The 18557-nt window shown below is 53.5% G+C and overlaps 2 protein-coding genes across 5 annotated transcripts in view; one reads left to right on the plus strand and one right to left on the minus strand.

The window, feature by feature from the left end:
- The first annotated feature begins 751 nt into the window (after positions 1-751).
- Positions 752-11123, plus strand: THAP3 (THAP domain containing 3). 4 transcript variants are annotated; one of them, XM_064363181.1, is made up of 5 exons: positions 752-863; positions 4074-4266; positions 5847-5912; positions 7884-7995; positions 9531-11123. In XM_064363181.1, the coding sequence occupies exons 1-5, from the start codon at positions 790-792 to the stop codon at positions 9590-9592; spliced, it is 507 nt and encodes a 168-aa protein (XP_064219251.1). In that variant the 5' UTR covers positions 752-789; the 3' UTR covers positions 9593-11123. The 4 variants fall into 4 exon arrangements, with proteins under 4 accessions (XP_064219251.1, XP_064219252.1, XP_012329066.1 ...); XM_064363182.1 differs by having other exon boundaries at positions 5850-5912; XM_012473643.3 differs by lacking the exon at positions 9531-11123 and adding an exon at positions 8274-9021 and having other exon boundaries at positions 7884-7988.
- DNAJC11 (DnaJ heat shock protein family (Hsp40) member C11) overlaps positions 9689-18557 on the minus strand; it is a 67175-nt gene continuing 58306 nt past the window's right edge. The window contains exons 11-16 of the mRNA XM_064363180.1: positions 15424-15579; positions 14155-14224; positions 13262-13319; positions 13013-13155; positions 11606-11735; positions 9689-11232 (exon numbers count right to left, since the gene is read on the minus strand). Coding sequence (XP_064219250.1) covers positions 11207-11232; positions 11606-11735; positions 13013-13155; positions 13262-13319; positions 14155-14224; positions 15424-15579 — 583 coding nt within the window. The 3' untranslated portion in view covers positions 9689-11206. The remainder of the gene's footprint in view (positions 11233-11605; positions 11736-13012; positions 13156-13261; positions 13320-14154; positions 14225-15423; positions 15580-18557) is intronic.

Here is an 18557-nt window from a genome sequence, read left to right on the forward strand (position 1 = left end):
TGCCTGCCACCATGCCCGGCTAATTTTTGTAGTTTTGGTAGAGATGGGGTTTCACCATGTTGGCCAGGCTGGCCTCAAACTCCTGGGCTCAGGTGATCCGCTTGCCTCAGCCTCCCAAAGTGCTGGGATCACAGGCGTGAGCCACTGTGCCTGGCTGTTTTTTTTTTTCCCTTACAAGATGATGCCTTCCCTATAGCCTGCTTTGAGAAACCTGCAGCTCCTGGGAGTTTCTGCAAGGCCAGGACTGGAATCTCCCTCCCCTCGGGTGCCCTTTTTGCCTCTTCATGTTTGGGTGTTCCCAGTGTCCAAACTTCTGGCAGTGAGCTGTCTGGCCCCTGAACTGACACTACCAGTGGCCAACTAGTAGCACCTCCAGTGACGTCAGAGGAGTCCAGACCTATTCACACCTCAAAGCGCTAAACACTGGGGTTGGCCTTGGTTTCCAGTTGTCCAAGTCTGTGGGTGGCTGAGTCCTGGCTGGGTGGTCAAAGTAAGGAGGTGAAAAGCGACCGGCTTTGGCGAATGGGATAAGACCTGCCCAGGCCCAAGGCTAGGAGTTGGCGTTTCGGACCTCAGTTGGGGACCGGAGCACCCAGCGACGTGGCGCCCCGGGCCCCGTCCGACCCTGGGGAGACGCGGGTCGCGGGGACCGCAGGAGGAGCGCGCCCTGGAGTCGAGCCAGGCCCGTCACCACCTCCCGGCGGCCCCGCCCCTCCCGGCAGGCCCCGCCCCGCCCCGCGGCCCCGCCGCCGCCATCTTTGTTGGGGGCAGCCGGGCCTGGCTCTGGAGATGCCGAAGTCGTGCGCGGCCCGGCAGTGCTGCAACCGCTACAGCAGCCGCAGGAAGCAGCTCACCTTCCACCGGTAAGAGGCCTGGGCCCGAGGGCGCGGGAGTACCGGACCCGGGCCTCGCGGACAGACTTGGAGACCTTGGAGCGCCGGGCGGGAACGCCCCGGAGGCCCGAGGGCTTGCGGCCTCCGCATCCAGGGACAGGCTGAGGTGATGGGCCCAGAGGGGCAGGCGCCGCCTCGCCCGCCGCGGGGACGCGGGGACGCGGGGCGGGTTGGACGGAGGGGCTGCGGCGCACCTGGCGGGGTCGGGGCTGGGGCTCGCCTGGAGCGGAAGGTGTCTGCTGAACGGGTGAGCGGGCCGCGGCCGGGGTTTGCTGTGTCCCTGGCCCCTGCAGCCCCCGCCGCGCGCCGTCCTTAAGGGAGCCCGGGACCTGGGCGGTGCAGTGGAGGAGTGGATCCCCCAGGGGCGTGAGGGCAGTGGGAAGGGACTTTGCACGGTCGCGGGAGGATGCTGGACACGTTGGAGTCTGCTCCTGCAGTCCCAGGACCCCCCGGCCCGGCCCAGGACCCCCCCGGCCCGGCCCAGGAGCAATCGTCCTTGGTCCGTGGTGGAAGTTGCGCTTTCTCCAAGGTTCAGCCACGGCACCGTTTCTCTACCCACTTTTGGGCACATCTCCGAAGGGAGGCTTGTGCTGATCGTTCGCATTCCCTCTGCTCCCATTTTACTCTGTTTTATGATAAATGCTTTGCTTGAAGTATACATAACGTACATGGAGAAAAATGCACGGATCTTAAGTACACAGCCCGGCAAGTTTTCCCCAGGTGAACGCCGCTGAACTGAAACGTTACCAGCTGGGTGCGGTGGCTCACGCCTGTTATCCCAGCATTTTGGGAGGCCGAGGCGGGAGGATCGCTTGAGCCTGGGAGTTCGAGACCAGCCTGGACAACAGAATGAGACCCTATCTCTACAAATAATTTTTAAAAATTAGCCAGGCAAGATGGTGTGCCCCTGTAGTCCCAGCTGCTCAGGAGACTGAAGTAGGAAGATTGCTTGAACCCAGGTTAGAGGCTGCAGTGGGCTATAATCTTGCTACTGCACTCTAGCCTGGGTGACAGAGCGATCCCTCATCTGAGAATACGAAATAAGAAAACATCACTACCGCTGAGAAGACCCCCCAATCTGGAGCCCTCCCAGACCCTCCTCCTCTCTCCTGCCCAAGGGGAGCCTTATCCTGCCCTCCATCAGGGTGGATTACGGTTCATTCCCTTTCATTGCTGCATAGTATTCTATTGAATGTGAGTACCAGAACGTACCGATTTGTTCTACAATTGAAGGGGCATTTGAGTGGCCCCGTTTTTTGAATGACAAATACATTATTCTGGTGGCTGCTTGCAGTGGCTCACACCTGTAATCCCAGCACTTTGGGAGGCCAAGGCTGGTGGATCACCCGAGGTCAGCAGTTTGAGACCAGCCTGATCAACATGGTGAAAACCAATCTCTACTAAAAATACAAAAATTAGCCGGGTGTGGTAGTGCTTGCCTGAAATCCCAGCTACTTGGGAGGGTGAGGCAGGAGAATCGCTTGATGCCGGGATGAGCCGAGACTGTGCCACTGTACTCCACAGCCTGGGCGACAGAGTGAAACTCTATCTTGAAACAAAAACAAGAACATTATTCTGGCCAGTTTTGCTGGGACTTGTGTTGTGGTGCATCTGTTTGCTTCTGTTTGGTATATACCTGGGGATGGAGTTGCCACTCCTCTCTTGAAGCCATTCTCTCCACTCCCATGAGAGCTCTGTCACGTTACTGGTGAGCCTTGTGATGCTAATGGACTACTGTGTAGCATTTCACACAACTGACCCCTGACCCTGGGTCACTTTTCCCACAAGGTGTCTGGGACACTTCTCAGCCACAGGTGTCCCTTCTCAGTCTCCTTTGCTGGCTCCTCCTTATTTCCAGCACTGGGGTGTGGGCCATGGCCTGGGTGGCCTCTGTCCACACTTGCTCCCCAGGGGCTGATCTCAGCCAGGCTTATCGGTTCTGCAGGGTCGTCCTCCACACTGACGTCTCCAGATGCGTGTGGCCACCTGTCACCCTAGCAGATGGGTAGCCTAAAAAGCACCTTGAATTTAACTCCTAACATATGAAACAAACTTTTTTATTTTTTTTTTTTGAGACAGACTCTCAATTTGTTGCCCAGATGGAGTGCAGTGGCGCGATCTCAGCTCACCGAAACCTCTGCCTCTCTGGTTCAAGGGATTCTCCTGCCTCAGCCTCCCAAATAGCTGGGATTACAGGAGTGTGCCACCACATTGGGCTAATTTTTGTATTTTTAGTAGAGATGGGGTTTTGCCATGTTGGCCAGGCTGCTCTCTAACTCCTGAGTTCAGGCAGTCCACCTGCCTTGGTCTCCCAAAGTGCTGAGATTACAGGCATGAGCCACCACGCTAAGCTTCTACAAAACAAACTTCTGATCCCATAAACCTGCTCTCCTGTAACTTCTTTTATCTCAAACATGAAACTCCTTTCTTCTCTATTTCACCATCTACAGGCAGACTTTACTGCATGACTTTAAAAATACATCCAAATCTGCCCTCTCATTACCACTTCCTGCCAGCTCCTGGTCCCACAGCAGCCAGGGTGGACTCAGGTTCCATCTCACCTCTGCCTAGAGTGTCCAGGGACTCCCCAGCTGCTCAGGGCCTTGCATCATGCAGTCCCCACTCCCTCTTGCTGTCTCAGCCAGACCTGCATGGGTGGCTGCTCCTGCTGTTTCCCGCAGCCCCTCGAGGCTTGTGCTCCCACTTCCGTGGTCTGTGCTCCAACGCTGCACCTTCAGCTGCCTTTCCTGACCACCCCCGGGCTTCCCTCTGTCCGTTCTCTGGAGCAGCTGTCATCCCTGGAAGATGCTGTCCGCATCTGTGTGGCTCGTCGGGTGTGTGCTCCTTCTCCAGAATATCGGCTCCTTAGGGGCAAGGACTTTGTCTCATCACCCCCCATCCCCAGCACCAAAACAGGGCCTGGCAGGCTCCTAGCAAATGTAGCATCGGAAATGGCTCACTTAGGCTCTCTGGCCGTGCTCACGGTCTTGGGTTTCCTATTAAGAACTCTTTAACAGCCGTGACAGAAGCTTCCAGAAATTAGATGTGATTTAACAAAGTGAGAGGACTGAATGTCCACAGCTGCTCGGTGAAATAATCTGCGATGATGTGAAAATTCCGTGTGACGCTGAGGGGCTGGGTCCAGTCTGCTGGGAGTCACATCCCCGCCTCTGCCCTCAGGTTTCCGTTCAGCCGCCCGGAGCTGCTGAAGGAATGGGTGCTGAACATTGGCCGGGGCAACTTCAAGCCCAAGCAGCACACGGTCATCTGCTCTGAGCACTTCAGGCCAGAGTGCTTCAGCGCCTTTGGAAACCGCAAGAACCTGAAGCACAACGCCGTGCCCACGGTGTTCGCCTTTCAGGACCCCACACAGGTAGGAGCGCACTGCATCTTGGTCTGCTCACATCCAGCCGGCACTGCCCACCAGCAGCTGGGTGTAGTGGTGGTGGCGGCATGTGTGGGGAAAGCCAAGGCCAGGACCTGCAGTGACAACAGCACTGTCATGCCTCCGGGGTCCATAGCCCTCTGGCACTGCTGGCCATGACCTCGGCTTTAAGAGAAGTCATAATTTAAAGCCACTTTAAAGATGAATCATTATATGGCTGGGAACAGTGGCTCATGCCTGTAAGCCCAACACTTTGGTAGGCTGAGGCGAGTGGATCACCTGAGGTCAGGAGTTCAAGACCAGCCTGGCCAACATGTTGAAGCCCCATCTCTACTAAAAATACAAAAATTAGCCGGGTGTGGTGGCACATGCCTGTAATCCCAGCTACTCGGGAGGCTGAGGCAGGAGAATCGCTTGAATGAAGGCAGAGGTTGCAGTGAGCCGAGATTACCTTGGTGGGGGTGGGCTGTGCGGGCCTGGCTCAGGAGACGGCTCACGAAGAGTTGGATGCTGAAGCCTCTAGATCGGATTCTAGGCCCTGTAGTGGGCAGGCAGAGTGGTGGCCAGACAAGCCACAGGCCAGCAGCTCCCTGCGCTGGTGGATTTATTGGGAGAGGAAAGGGACCCATGAGTGAAGAGTGGAGCCCATGGGAAGAACAAGGTGGCTGCATAGCCAACACGCCCAGAGCGGCCGCCTGGGAACGCCTGCCCCATCTGCCCCAGCAACCTTTCCGATGGCCTCACGAGTGCTGCCTCACCCTCTTCAGGTCGGCCGTCCCTTCTTCAGGAAGCCCTCCCAGACCCTCACATCCCTGCTGGCCTCTGACCCCTTACTGCCCCTCGGTCTTCCTGGCCCCTGGGGCCCCTGCCATCATTCCTGTTTCCCTCACTGGTTTTGTTTTCTCCCTGGAACAGAAGCTCCACGAGGGCAGGGGCTGCTTTCCCTGCTTCAGGCTCCACACCCAGGACGCTGCCTGTAATCCACAGGGCAGGTGCTCGGGGTGTGTGTTCATAGACGAGCAGTTTAATCACCTTCACGTATTTGTGATAACATGTTTGTCCCGGAAAGATGACAGTTGAGCCACGAGGAGTGGGGGACATTTGTCATTGTAGCCCTCAGTGCTTCCAGAGCCAGGTGGTGGGGAGAAGCTGGGTACAGCCCCTGCCAGCTCTGCACCATGTGGTCCCCGCACCGGCCCAGCCCAGGGGCTGCAGGTTCTGCGTGAGTGGCACCTCGAGTGGTGAGCTGGGCTTCTGCTGCTTGCTGGTGGTTGTGGGGCAGGGCGCCAGGCCCTGGGGTGACGCATAGGAAGTAGATTGCTCCCTAGCTCTACAGGGACCTATTCAGGGTGCTCTGACCATGATTTGGGAACATCTTTTGAGAAAGGGAAGTGGACCAGGTAGGCATTGTGAGTTGGGTTGAGCTTCAGGTCAGTTTAATTTAGCAAACGTTCATTGATTGTGGCACGCAGTGGGCCGAGCACTGGGGACAACCATGATGCCCAAGGCCTGCCCTGAGCTCTGAGGGTTCTTGGGGTCCACGTCCACTCTGTGTGTGTCTCTTGCAGCAGGTGAGGGAGAACACAGACCCTGCCAGTGAGAGAGGAAATGCCAGCTCTTCTCAGAAAGAAAAGGTGAGTGCACTGGGCCAGGTGCTTGAATGTTTACATTATGCTGTGGGTTGAGACAGGGAGGTGGCATTTTCCCAGTAAGGCCGGCCTGTGGGGCTGTTGCCTTTCCTCATATGCCAGTTTGGATTCCCAGTTTTTCTGGAGGGAAGGTCTAAGCCTCTGAGCTTCCTTCTTTTCAATATCAAAGAATCTCAGTTGCTAGTAAGGATGGTGCCTGATTCTTTCTCTCTCTTTTTTTTTTTTTGAGACGGAGTCATGCTCTGTCACCCAGGCTGGAGTGCAGGGGTGCAGTCTTGGCTTACTGCAGCCTCCTTCTAGGTTCAAGCGATTCTCCTGCCTCAGCCTCCCGAGTAGCTGGGATTACAGATGCCTGCCACCATGTCTGGCTGATTTTTGTATTTTTTTTTAGTAGAGATGGGGTTTTACCACATTGGCCAGGCTGGTCTCGAACTCCTGACCTGTAGTGATCCACCCGCCTCAGCCTCCCAAAGTGCTGGGATTACAGGCATGAGCTGCCATGCCTGGACCCCCGTTTTTTGGTAGAGATAGGGTCTTGCTGTTTTACCCAGGCTGGTCTCAAACTACTGGAGTCACTGCGCCCAACCTTTTTTTTGTCTTTTTGAGACAGGTTTCACTCTGTTGCTCAGGCTCGGTTCAGTGGTGCAGTCATGACTTATGGCAGCCTCATCCTCCCAGGACCAATCCATCCTCCCATTTCAGCCTCCCAAGTGGCTGGGACCATAGGCATATGCCACCACACCCAGCTAATTTAAAAAAAAAATTGTTTTGTAGAGGTGGGGGTCTTGTTCTCTTGCCCAGTCTGGTCTCAAACTCTTGGATTCAAGAGATTCTCCTGCTGTGGCCTCTCAAAGTGCTGAATTACAGGTGGCAGCCACCGCACCTGGCTGTGCCTGATTTCACTGCCCCCGGCCTGCCTGATTTCTTAAAGTTCAGTTTCAGGGCTGGGTATGGTGGCTCACACTTGTAATCCCAGCACTTGGGGGAGGTGGGTGGATTTCTTGAGGCTAAGAGTTTGAGACTAGCCTGGCCAACATGGTAAAACACCATCTTTACTCAAACTATAAAAATTAGCTGGGCTGGGTGCGGTGGCTCCTGCCTGTAATCTCAGCACTTTGGGAGGCCAAGGCAGGTGGATCATCTGAGGTCAGGAATTCGAGACCAGCCTGGCCAACGTGATAAAACTCTACCTCTACTAAAAATACAAAAATTAGGCCGGCTGTGGTGGCTCACACCTGTAATCCTAGCACTTTGGGAGGCCGAGGTGTGTGGATTGCCTGAGGTCAGGAGTTGGAGACCAGCCTGGTAAAACCCCATCTCTACTAAAAATACAAAAATTAGCTGGGCGTGGTGGTGGGTGTTTATAATCCCAGCTACTGGGGAAGAGAATCACTTGAACCCGGGGGGCCGAGGTTGCAGTGAGCTGAGATCATACCACTTCACTCTAGCCTGGACAAAAGAGCTAAACTCAAGAGAAAACAAAATAAAAAAATCAGCTGGGCATGGTTGCGCGTGTCTGTAGTCCCAGCTACTCAGAAGGCTGAGGCAGAATTGTTTGAACCTGGGAGGTGGAGGTTGCCGTGAGCTGAGATCATGCCACTGCACTCCTGTAGAGCTAGATTCCGTCCCAAAAAAAAAAAATAATTTCACCTGGGATGGTGGTGGTCGCCTGTAATTCCAGCTACTGGGGAGGCTGAGGCACAAGAAGTACTTGAACCCCGGAGCAGAGGTTGCAGTGAGCCAAGATCGTACCACTGCACTCCAGCCTGGGTGACAGAGCGAGACTCTGTCTCAAAAAATAAAAAATAAAAGGCTGGCTGTTTGTGCAGGGGCACAGACCCTGGAGCTGGTCCCTGGCTGTTGCCACTCCCCCAGAGGGACAAGTAGCAGCTTCGGGGCGGGGCCCCAAATGCATCTGCAGGGCTATAGTGCCTGACTCCACCCTGCTGTTCCCAGATCCTCCCTGAGGAGGGGGCCGGAGAGGATGGCCCTGGGAGAAACATGAACACTGCGCTTGAGGAGCTTCAGTTGCCCCCAAATGCCGCAGGACCCGTAAAACAGGTAAGACTGAGTACAGAGGTGGAAAGTGCTCCAAATGCAATGGAAACCAGTGTCCTGAGCACACACCACATGAGAGCCGTGTGGCTGAGGCAGGGTGCGCAGCCTTGGTTTCAGAGCTTCCCAGTAAAATTCACCACCATGGTGTGGACACATCCGGATTTCGGGAGAGCAGCCAGGAGCATCTCGCTGCCCGGGGCGGGGTGTGCTGGATGTGTCTGGTGGCCTGCCCTGGCCCGCCTTCTGCTGGTGAGGCAGCCCTCAGCTCTCACTTCCCTCTGTCTTCAGGTCTTGCCACAGAGGCCGCAAGCTGTTGGCTGGCTGGCCGGCCCTGCAGGCCTGAGAAGGCCCCCCTACAAGCAGCCATCTGATCACAGCTACGCCCTTTTGGACTTAGAGTCCCTGAAGAAAAAACTCTTCCTCACTCTGAAGGAAAATGAAAAGCTCCGGAAGCGCTTGCAGGCCCAGAGGCTGGTGATGCAAAGGATGTCCACCCGCCTCCGAGCCTGCAAAGGGCACTGGGGACTCCGGGCCAGACTTCGGCCAGAGCAGCAGAGCTGAGCCCCATGGGCTCCAGACACACAGGCAGCAGAGGCACCAGGGCTGGCAGAGCTTTGCAGCTCTGGCTGTGGACATTTCTGTGTGCTGTGGATACTGAGAAAGTTGGCCATAAGGCCTGCTGGGCGGGGGATTGGGACAGTGGCTAAGCTCCCCGGTGAGAGCCCTATGCTTCTGGGGGACGTTTAGAGGCATGGCACCAGAGTGCACATCTGTGGCATGACGAGCTTATCCTCCCATGGCAACAGAAGTCCAGGCTGAAGCTGGTTCTGGACACTGTCCTTTCAGAGCGAGCATGGTTGGAAGCCCCAGTGTGGGAGATGCTCCTGAGGAAGCCACGTGGGGGAGCACTGGCCGACTCTGTGGCGAGTGAGTGGGTCCCCTCCTCCATCAGCCTGGACAGCTGCTCAGGGTTTTGAGTGACTCCTGTCCCAGGCTGGTGTGAGTGGGCAGTGTAATAAAGTGTCTTTCTATATGATGTCGCTTCCGTCATTTTGTTTTCTCTCCTGCTGTGATTCCTCCTAAGAAGACTGACTTCCATGGCTGGGCGCAGTGGCTCATGCTTGTAATCCCAGCCCTTTGAGGTCACTTGAAGTCAGGAGTTTGAGACCAGCCTGGCCAACATGGTGAAACCCCGTCTCTACTAAAGTACAAAAATTAGCCAGGTATGGTGGCACATGCTTGTAGTCTCAGCTACTGGGGAGGCTGAGGCAGGAGGATCACTTGAACCCGGGAGGCAGAGGTTGCAGTGAGTTGAGACAGCGCCACCGCACTCTAGTCTGGGCCACAGAGTGAGACTGTCTCAAAAAAAAAAAGACTTCCTATTTCATGTAATTTATAATTTTAGTGAATTAAAAAGAGAAAAGTTGAAGCCTAACTAACTAACTGCTTTCCTAACTTGGGGTCTATTTCTCGGGAAATTTTTTTTTTTAATCTTTTCACTTTTCTTTTTTTTTTTGAGGGGGCCACATTTCTGGCACGGGCAAATGTTTAATGTAGAAAATGAAACCCCAGCTTCAGGTGAAGGCATGTGGTTGAGTGAGCAGTGAAGGCTGGGGAGGAGGCCTCTGGGGAAGGGGTGGGGTACCCCCCTTACGCTGCTCCCTCTTGAAGATGAACACAAGCTAAATGGAAGAGCGCCACCCTCTGCTTTCAGGAAAGGTTTATTGTGGCGAGTGCCTTCTGTACAGTTGACTGCAAACCGAACGCAGAAGATGGGTGCCCAGAAGCGCCTGCGGCAGAGGCGCACAGGAAGCCCGGGGCCCAGGCTCATGCAACATGATGCTCACCGCGGCTTAGGCCGTGGGGCTATCATCCGGAAACGTTTTTAAAAAATGGAGATGAATGTTACAGAATTGGACAACCTGAAGTGCTTTGCAAAATCAGAGGAAGGAGGTTCTTTGCCGTTACTCAGATGCCTGTGCTGGGGGGAGGTCTGACTAGCAACAGCTGTGGGCAGGCTGGAGGCTGGTGCAGCTTCGGGACCCCAGGGCCAGCTGTCTCGGCCACCGCCTGTGTGGCGCTCACTCCGAGGGGTCAGTGAGAGCGACTGATGGCTGCCACTTCCAGGACCCATGAGACGGGCCTCAGGAAACTTTACTGCAGCCAAAGCTCAGGCTGTCGAGGGGGTCCCAGCTCTGCCGCATTCTGCATCCCAAGTGGGCATGTGAAGGAAGGGTCTGAAGGGCAACTCCAGAGCACAGGCCCTGGTTCCCTGTGAGGACAAAGGACCTGCAGGAGCAGCGGGTTGCAGTGCCACCTGCTGGGTGCCATGGGCCAGGCCTGGAGTCCACACCTCCGAGTTCGGTGTCTGAGGTCTTGCCCACCCTTGTAAGCACCTGGCCCTGTCCCTCGAGCTGCTGTTGCCTAGCACGGCACTCTGGAGGTGGGTGGTACAGGCGATGGAGGGACAGAGGCCAGCTCGAGCCTGCTGGTGGCAGGGCATTTTCCCACAGGGATATAGGAAGCCACCTTGTCAGGGACAGGCCCTGGGATTGGGAGTTATACTACCCTGTACCAAGCTGAGGGGGCCGCTGGAATGATTTGAGCAGCTCTGGGAGTGGGGAAAAAAGACTAATTTCCAAACCTGTTTGTTCTCAGTTAAAAAGCAGTTTTATAAACCCGCAATCTGCTCCAGATTCACGCAGTAATATTTCAGCAGGAGAAGGTGGTCGTGGGAAGTCAGCCCAGCAGACGCTCCCTGACCTGGAGGCCTGCCTGCCTTTCCACATTGTTTCCCACGTTCGGCGTGGACTTCAGGAAAAGCAGCTCACGCTCCTGTGGTGTGGGCAGGGTGTTCCACAAACACCTCCAAACACAACCAAGAACTACAGGGCGGTGTGCTGTGGTCAGCACGCGTGCTCAGGGGACCCGGTGGAGTCAAGGCCAGCGCCCTTCCCTCCAGGAACCAATCCTTGGAAAAACAGCAATGGCCACGCTGCAGTCTGGTTCCCAGTGGGGCTTGCCTCAGTCCTACCCCCAGCACCCTCAAAAGCTGGGGTGTCTGTGTGTCCCTTCACATAATTGATATGGTACCACCTCCTATAATAATAATATAAAATAAAAACATCTGATGTCTGGGTTTTTTCCCTGCTTCCAAATTTGTAGACTCCCAGGAAGAAAAGATTTTTTGCAGCCTTTTAAAAATCTGGTTCTCAGGCAGTTTATCCATCTGTATCGATCCTGTGGGCTGTAAAAGAAAAGACAGACGCAGGTGGTTAGAAGGTGGCCGTTCCCATGCCCCTTTCTCCTGATGGGGCAACACAGAGCACCAGCTGCTGAAAGTCAACTGCTTCTGGAACCTGGAGGTCTGCTTCCATTCCCCCGCCATTCAAGCTGCAGGCTCCAAAGAGCTCCCTCTAATTCTACCTGTGAAAGGGCCCCAGCACCCTTTCTCAGGGCACAAATCATGGGCTCTGAGTGAATCATGGGTCACGGGCTAGCTGGCGTCTCTGCTCCCAAGCAGGCAGCTGAGGGAAGGTGGCTGGAAGCCCACACACTGAGCAGCCGCTGTGAGGTCTCCTCCCCCGTTAGCTAGTGGCCACCAAGGGACGGCTACTCACACTGCTTTGGTATCCGGAGGGCCTCACTGTCCAGCACCATCACCTGATGCAGGACGCCTCGGAACTGATAGAGCACTTTCAGGTTCTTCTCTTCACCCACACACGGGTCATAAAAGCCAGGCAGCCCAGCCTGTAACAAACAAATTGCTACCCTAAAATACTCCAGATACTCCACAGCGTGTAAGACCCAGCGCTCGCTCCTCACTACCAGCGGAGGTGCAGTGTGCACAGCCTTCCCTGGGGAGATGCAAACTTTGGAGCTTGAAGAAAAAGAAACAAGAATCTGGAAAAGTTGCCAAGACTTGCTTCTTAGTAAGTTCCCTTCCTCATACCAAGTAGACCTCTATCTTCACAGAAAGCCTACCAAGACAGAGACACTAGACGACTTCCAGGGAGCCAGGAGCTCTCTGGCCTGAGCTAACCTGCATTTTCATGAATGCAAGGCCCCAGGCCCCAGAGGTGAGATCCACACATTATAAGTGACCTCACGCTCTTTTTGGAACGAGGCAAAAATAAACAGAATCACATGCCATGAAGGCAGGTGTTTGTTTGCTGGTGTGGCTGGCACACAGCAGGAGCTCAGTAAATCCTTACTGAGTGAGTGGATGAAAGAAATGACTGAATGAAGTGAATAGCTCCAACATGGGTATTACTCGGGGGCTGGGCAGCATCCCATGCAGTAGATGCCGATGACGGCAAAGATTCCACTGCAAGGGGCCAGGCTGTCCTTGTCAGACTGAACCTGTTCTTCAAACCACTTTTTTTTTTTTTTTTTGAGACGGAGTTTCGCTCTTGTTGCCCAGGCTGGAGTGCAATGGCGCGATCTCGGCTCACCGCAACCTCCGCCTCCTGGGTTCAGGCAATTCTCCTGCCTCAGCCTCCTGAGTAGCTGGGATTACAGGCACGCACCACCATGCCCAGCTAATTTTTTGTATTTTTAGTAGAGACGGGGTTTCACCATGTTGACCAGGATGGTCTCGATCTCTTGACCTCGTGATCCACCCGCCTCGGCCTCCCAAAGTGCTGGGATTACAGGCGTGAGCCACCGCGCCCGGCCCCAAACCCCTTTTTGTTTTGGAGACAGGGTCTTGCTCTGTCACCCTGGCTGGAGTGCAGCGGCACTATCACAGCTCACTGTAGCCTCAACCTCCTGGGCTCAACCAATCCTCCCACTTCAGCCTCCCGAACAGCTGGGATGACAGGCGCATGCCACCACACCTGGCTAATTTTCTCTTTTTTTGTAGAAACAGGGTTTTGCCATGTTGCCCAGGCTGATCTCGAACTCCTGGGCTGAAGCCATCCGCCCACCTTGGCCTCCCAAAGTGCTAGGATTACAGGCATGAGTCGCTGCGTCCAGCCTGTTCAGATCTGTGAACAGTTGGCACATGGTGGCTGGTGCTGCTGTACCTTGGAGGCCTCCGTTAGGATGAGCTTTGAATCCTTCACCAGGCACTGCAGGGGCACAGTCACGTCAATCACCTTCACCTTCTCGCTCTTCCTGCTCTTGTCATTGACAAACTTCCCGTACCAGGCATTGACGATGATGAGCCCTGAGGACGGACTCACAGTAGAGGAAGGCCTCCTCTGGGCACCTCCCTGTTCAGCTTGGAGACTCCCAGTGCCCACCCTGGCCCAAGAGAGGACACATGTTCTTACCCATTCTGGACTCTTCTGCCTCGATTATCCTTCGGACAGATTCCTGCATCAGCCGGACCTGCCAGAGAACAAGGATGACATGGTCAGGGCCCCACCAGGCCCGCTCCACTTCTGGTCAGAGGGCCACAGGCAGGCAGTCTCTGTCCAGGTCAACATACCCGCTCAGGGCCTGGAGAGGAAGGGAGTGGGCGCCCTGACAGCTCTGCTACCCAAGTGGCTGGCTTTGAATCTCCTAGACCTGGGGCAGGCAGCTTGGTCAGGTGAGAAGCTGAACTGGCATGACCCCTCCTGTGACCATTGGTGGGAGCTCCCTTTCTAGGGATAAATGCATGGGTGGGATTTCTTGACCCAATAAAAAAACACTGAATGCGTTGTCAGCTTTAAAAAGAAAGAGATTTCACAGGAGAAGCTGGACTCCCAGCTACTCTTGATAGGTCCCATGTTCTCCAGTGGCATCATTCTACTGGGCACAGCTGTGCCATCCCCTCAGACAGGCATGTGCTCGCCGGGCCATGCACATGGCCCACGGCCCACTTCAGCTCTTCTTGCCATGAAGCACTTGGCAGTGTGCTCGCCACTTACCCAGGACACCGACTCCCTCATGCTCCATAAAAGGCAGAGCACTCAGAGGGAAGAAAAAGAAGCCAATAGTCACCACTTCAAAAAAGCCCTTGTTATGTCTTTGGAGGGTAATTATCTTTAGGGCAGGGACTGCAGGGCCGAGTATCGCATCCCACAGGCGACAAAGACTAAAATAGTGAGCCAAGGTATTGGAGAAGAGAAGTTGGACCCTAAGGCCTTGAGACCAACATGGGGGGTTTGGAGTGTGTCACTTAAGGACGGTAGGGAGGAAGGGGCAGTGTGCCCTGCGTCCGGGCTGCAGCAGCACTCACAGCGGACTCCGCCTCCTGCTTCTTCTGCAGCACGTCGGTGGCGGCGCTTTCCCTTTGCTTCTCCAATTCCCTGAGCGAGAAGAACACAAGCCCCACGTTAGCGTGGCGCTGCCCAGCTTCCAGCCAACACAGCCCCTCCCTTGCTGGACCTGAGCCCAGCAAACAGTCTGTGATCTTAGTGGAGTTCCAGTTCTAGAACTTTGAAAAATATTCCCACGACAGTCTTAGGCAAGTCTGTTAGTCACACAGGCTGGCAGCTTTCATTTTACCCCTAGATGGCTCTGCCCCACCTCCTCACCGGAACTAACGGGACACCCATTGTCAGTCTCTTTGGAAAGAAGACCCCACCACATAAGAATTTCAAGAGATCCCACCAACCTTGTGGAATTGTTATGGGGGGTTTCACTATATTGCCCAGGCTAGTCTTGAACTCCTGGGTTCAAGTGATCCTATTGTCTCAGCCTCGAAAAGTGCTAGGATTACAGGCATGAGTTATTAAATAACACTTTTGGTAGGAACAACTAACACCACTTTGGACACATAGATCCGCTTTCCTGTAACAAAGTATGGGACTTGGGGTCAGCAGAGGCCTGTCCTTCCAGAAGACTGGGCCAGCACATGTCTTGTTCCAAGCCTCAAACTCCTAGGGAACTAGGATTCTGAATCCAAAGGCCAGAGGGGCCCAGAAGAGGAGATTCATTCCTTTATCTGAGATTCTCTAAGAGCAATGCTTTACTAAATGAGATACTATAAAGTAACAAATCTATACCACCTCTCAGTTTGCTGTAGAGACGCTTGCACTAATAATTTAGGTTTCATAGCATGCCCCAATGGATTATCTAAGAAACTGCAAAATAAATTACATTTCTATGACTTATAAGACTATATATAGTTAATGCAGTCCCCTTACATAAGAATCCAGAACCCATTCCTCTTAAACTCAGTGCCACGAAAGGAAAAAGAAGTTTTTATTTCTTGAGGCCATGGTTTAGAGGCTCAACGCTTTTATAAACTCCAGTCCTTTCTAAGAGTAGGAATAGTAGGAATTACGAATGAAGAGATAACAGCAGTCCAACTACTGACAATGATGATAAATAGTTAACATTTACCAATCGTGGCCCAGACATTAGCCTAAGTGCCTTACATGCATTAATTAATTCAGGTTTCCTAATCACCCTATGCAGTAGGCTCTGTTATCCTCTCCATTTTAAAGGTGAGGAAACTGAGGCACAGGGCTGGTTAGTCACATGCCCATACATGTTAACTCACTTCTCTCTCTGGGCCCTGAGGTATGGTTTGATGATCAGACGGTGCATGGCAAAGTAGACCACCAGAGGCCCCACGGTGGCATAGAACACGGCACTGGGCAGAAGCTGGTCCGTCAAGTGAATGGGGAAGAAGTATGTCTGACTGGCCCTGTTGAGCCTGGGGAAAAACACAAAAAAACAAAATAGCCAAGATGAATCAGGTTTTCCAGGGAAGGGCAAGCGGGTGTCAGCCACAGGTGAGAACCTGTGCTGTGCAGCGGAGAGCTGAAGGGGCCTGGAGTCTGTTCCTTTCACAGTTCAGAACTTGTGCTGTGCGGCGGAGAGCTAAGGACCCTGGAGTCTGTTCCTTTCACAGTTCAGAACTTGTGCTGCGTAGCGGAGAGCTGAAGGACCCTGGAGTCTGTTCCTTTCACAGTTCAGAACTTGTGCTGCGCAGCGGAGAGCTGAAGGACCCTGGAGTCTGTTCCTTTCACAGTTCAGAACTTGTGCTGTGCAGCGGAGAGCTGAAGGGGCCTGGAGTCTGTTCCTTTCACAGTTCAGAACTTGTGCTGCGTAGCGGAGAGCTGAAGGGGCCTGGAGTCTGTTCCTTTCACAGTTCAGAACTTGTGCTGTGCAGCGGAGAGCTGAAGGGGCCTGGAGTCTGTTCCTTTCACAGTTCAGAACTTGTGCTGCATAGCAGAGAGCTGAAGGACCCTGGAGTCTGTTCCTTTCAGTTCAGAACTTGTGCTGCGTAGCAGAGAGCTAAGGACCCTGGAGTCTGTTCCTTTCACAGTTCAGAACTTGTGCTGTGCGGCGGAGAGCTGAAGGGGCCTGGAGTCTGTTCCTTTCACAGTTCAGAACTTGTGCTGTGCAGCGGAGAGCTGAAGGGGCCTGGAGTCTGTTCCTTTCACAGTTCAGAACTTGTGCTGTGCAGCGGAGAGCTGAAGGGGCCTGGAGTCTGTTCCTTTCACAGTTCAGAACTTGTGCTGTGCGGCGGAGAGCTGAAGGGGCCTGGAGTCTGTTCCTTTCACAGTTCAGAACTTGTGCTGTGCAGCGGAGAGCTGAAGGGGCCTGGAGTCTGTTCCTTTCACAGTTCAGAACTTGTGCTGTGCAGCGGAGAGCTGAAGGGGCCTGGAGTCTGTTCCTTTCACAGTTCAGAACTTGTGCTGTGCAGCGGAGAGCTGAAGGGGCCTGGAGTCTGTTCCTTTCACAGTTCAGAACTTGTGCTGTGCAGCGGAGAGCTGAAGGAGCCTGGAGTCTGTTCCTTTCACAGTCCACTGCCTTCTCTGGCTCCCCATTCCAGACTCTGACTGATGGATCTGACGCTGTGACAGAATAAAGATCCCAGTATCTGCTGACCCCAAGGGCAAAGCAACAAGAGGAACACTTCACAGGGTCAGCATGCCCTACAGGGACATTCGGTCAGAGGCTGTAGCGGACGGTAATGGGCTCCTCCGGATGTCACTGGAGAGTCACATCTCAGTCCTTAACTGAAGTTCCAAAAGAAGTTGGTGAAGACTTCAAAAGTTAGTGAGTTAAGGAGGATCTGCTTCCAGCGGTGGCTGAGTAGCTCCTACTGGATCAATATGTAAACTCTGGACCACATATATCAAATGTGGCTGGGTGCGGTGGCTCATGCCTATAATCCCAGCACTTTGGGAGGCCAAGGCAGGCGGATCGAGAGGTCAGGAGATGGAGACCATCCTGGCCAACATAGTGAAACCCTGTCTCTACTAAAAATACAAAAATTAGCTGGGCACATGCCTGTAATCCCAGCTACTCGGGAGGCTAAGGCAGGACAATCACTTAAACCAGGGAGTCGCCAGGCACAGTGGCTCATGCCTGTAATCCCAGCACTTTGGGAGGCCGAGGCGGGTGGTTCACGAGGTCAAGAGATCAAGACCATCCTGGCCAACATGGTGAAACCCCGTCTCTACTAAAAATAGAAAAATTAGCTGGGTGTGGTGGCATGAGCCTGTAGTCCCAGCTACCTGGGAGGCTTAGGCAGGAGAATTGCTTGAACCCGGGAGGCAGAGGTTTCAGTGAGCTGAGATCGCACCACTGCTCTCCAGCCTGGCAACAGAGTGAGACTCCGTCTCAAAAAAAAAAAAAAAAAAAAAGAGACTAAACAGCAATGAGAAGCTGGCAGACCCTGATGGAGGGCGGAAGCTAAGAAGAATGGAATGGCACTGGCGAGTTTCCCTTTTTTTTTTTTAAACAGCTTTGAGCTTGAGGGTAAAGTTCAGTCTGTACTTTATGGGCTGGATTAAACTTGGAAAGAAACTTGCAGTGATATTCTCAGAGCTGGGCACAGTGGCTCATGCCTGTAATCCCAGCACTGTGGGAGGCTAAGGCGGGTGGATCACGAGGTCAGGAGTTTGAGACCAGCCTGACCAACATGGTGAAACCCCGTCTCTACTAAAAATACAAAAATTAGCTGGGCGTGGTAGCGTGTGCCTGTAATCCCAGCTAGTAGGAAGGCTGAGGCAGGAGAATCGCTTGAACCTGGGAGGCAGAGGTTGGAGTGAGCTGAGAGCGCACCACTGCACTCCAGCTTAGGTGACAGAGCGAGACTCTGTCTCAAAAAAACAAACAAAAAGAACCAGAGCTAAGAGTTTGTGACAACGACAGGCGCTAGTAACAGGGGGAGGGTTCCCTAAAAGGAAAGTTGGAGATACGGAGCACCAAATTCTGTGTATGAGGGTGGCAGAACTCTCCAGCTGATCTGTGAGCTACCACACGGCCTTGCAAAGCCTAAAATAATTACTGGGGTTCTGGCAGTGCCATCAGAGGTGAGGCAGAGTTTGCAGTTTCAGTTCAGCCAAGTCAACCACTTTCTAAAATGAAAATCAAAAATTTTTGGAAAAACGGAACAAAATATTGAGTCTTTACAATGTATCATTCACAATACTCAGGATAGAATACAAACTATTCTATATACATATATACATACACACGAGAAAAATGAAGAGACCAACCCTACATAGAACTAGCTCATAAGGACTTAAAACAGCTATGCAAATGATGCTCAAAGCCATAAAATGTTCTTGTGAAGAAAGACAAAGATATAAAATCTCAACTGAGAAACAGAGAGTATAGGAAAGCATCAAACAGAAATTCTAGAAGGGAAAGGAACAATATTTGAAGTGCAATATT

Source organism: Aotus nancymaae, unplaced genomic scaffold, assembly GCF_030222135.1.
Source record: "Aotus nancymaae isolate 86718 unplaced genomic scaffold, 86718_ANA_hifiasm-v0.15.2.pri h1tg000053l, whole genome shotgun sequence".
Classification (NCBI taxonomy): domain Eukaryota; kingdom Metazoa; phylum Chordata; class Mammalia; order Primates; family Aotidae; genus Aotus; species Aotus nancymaae.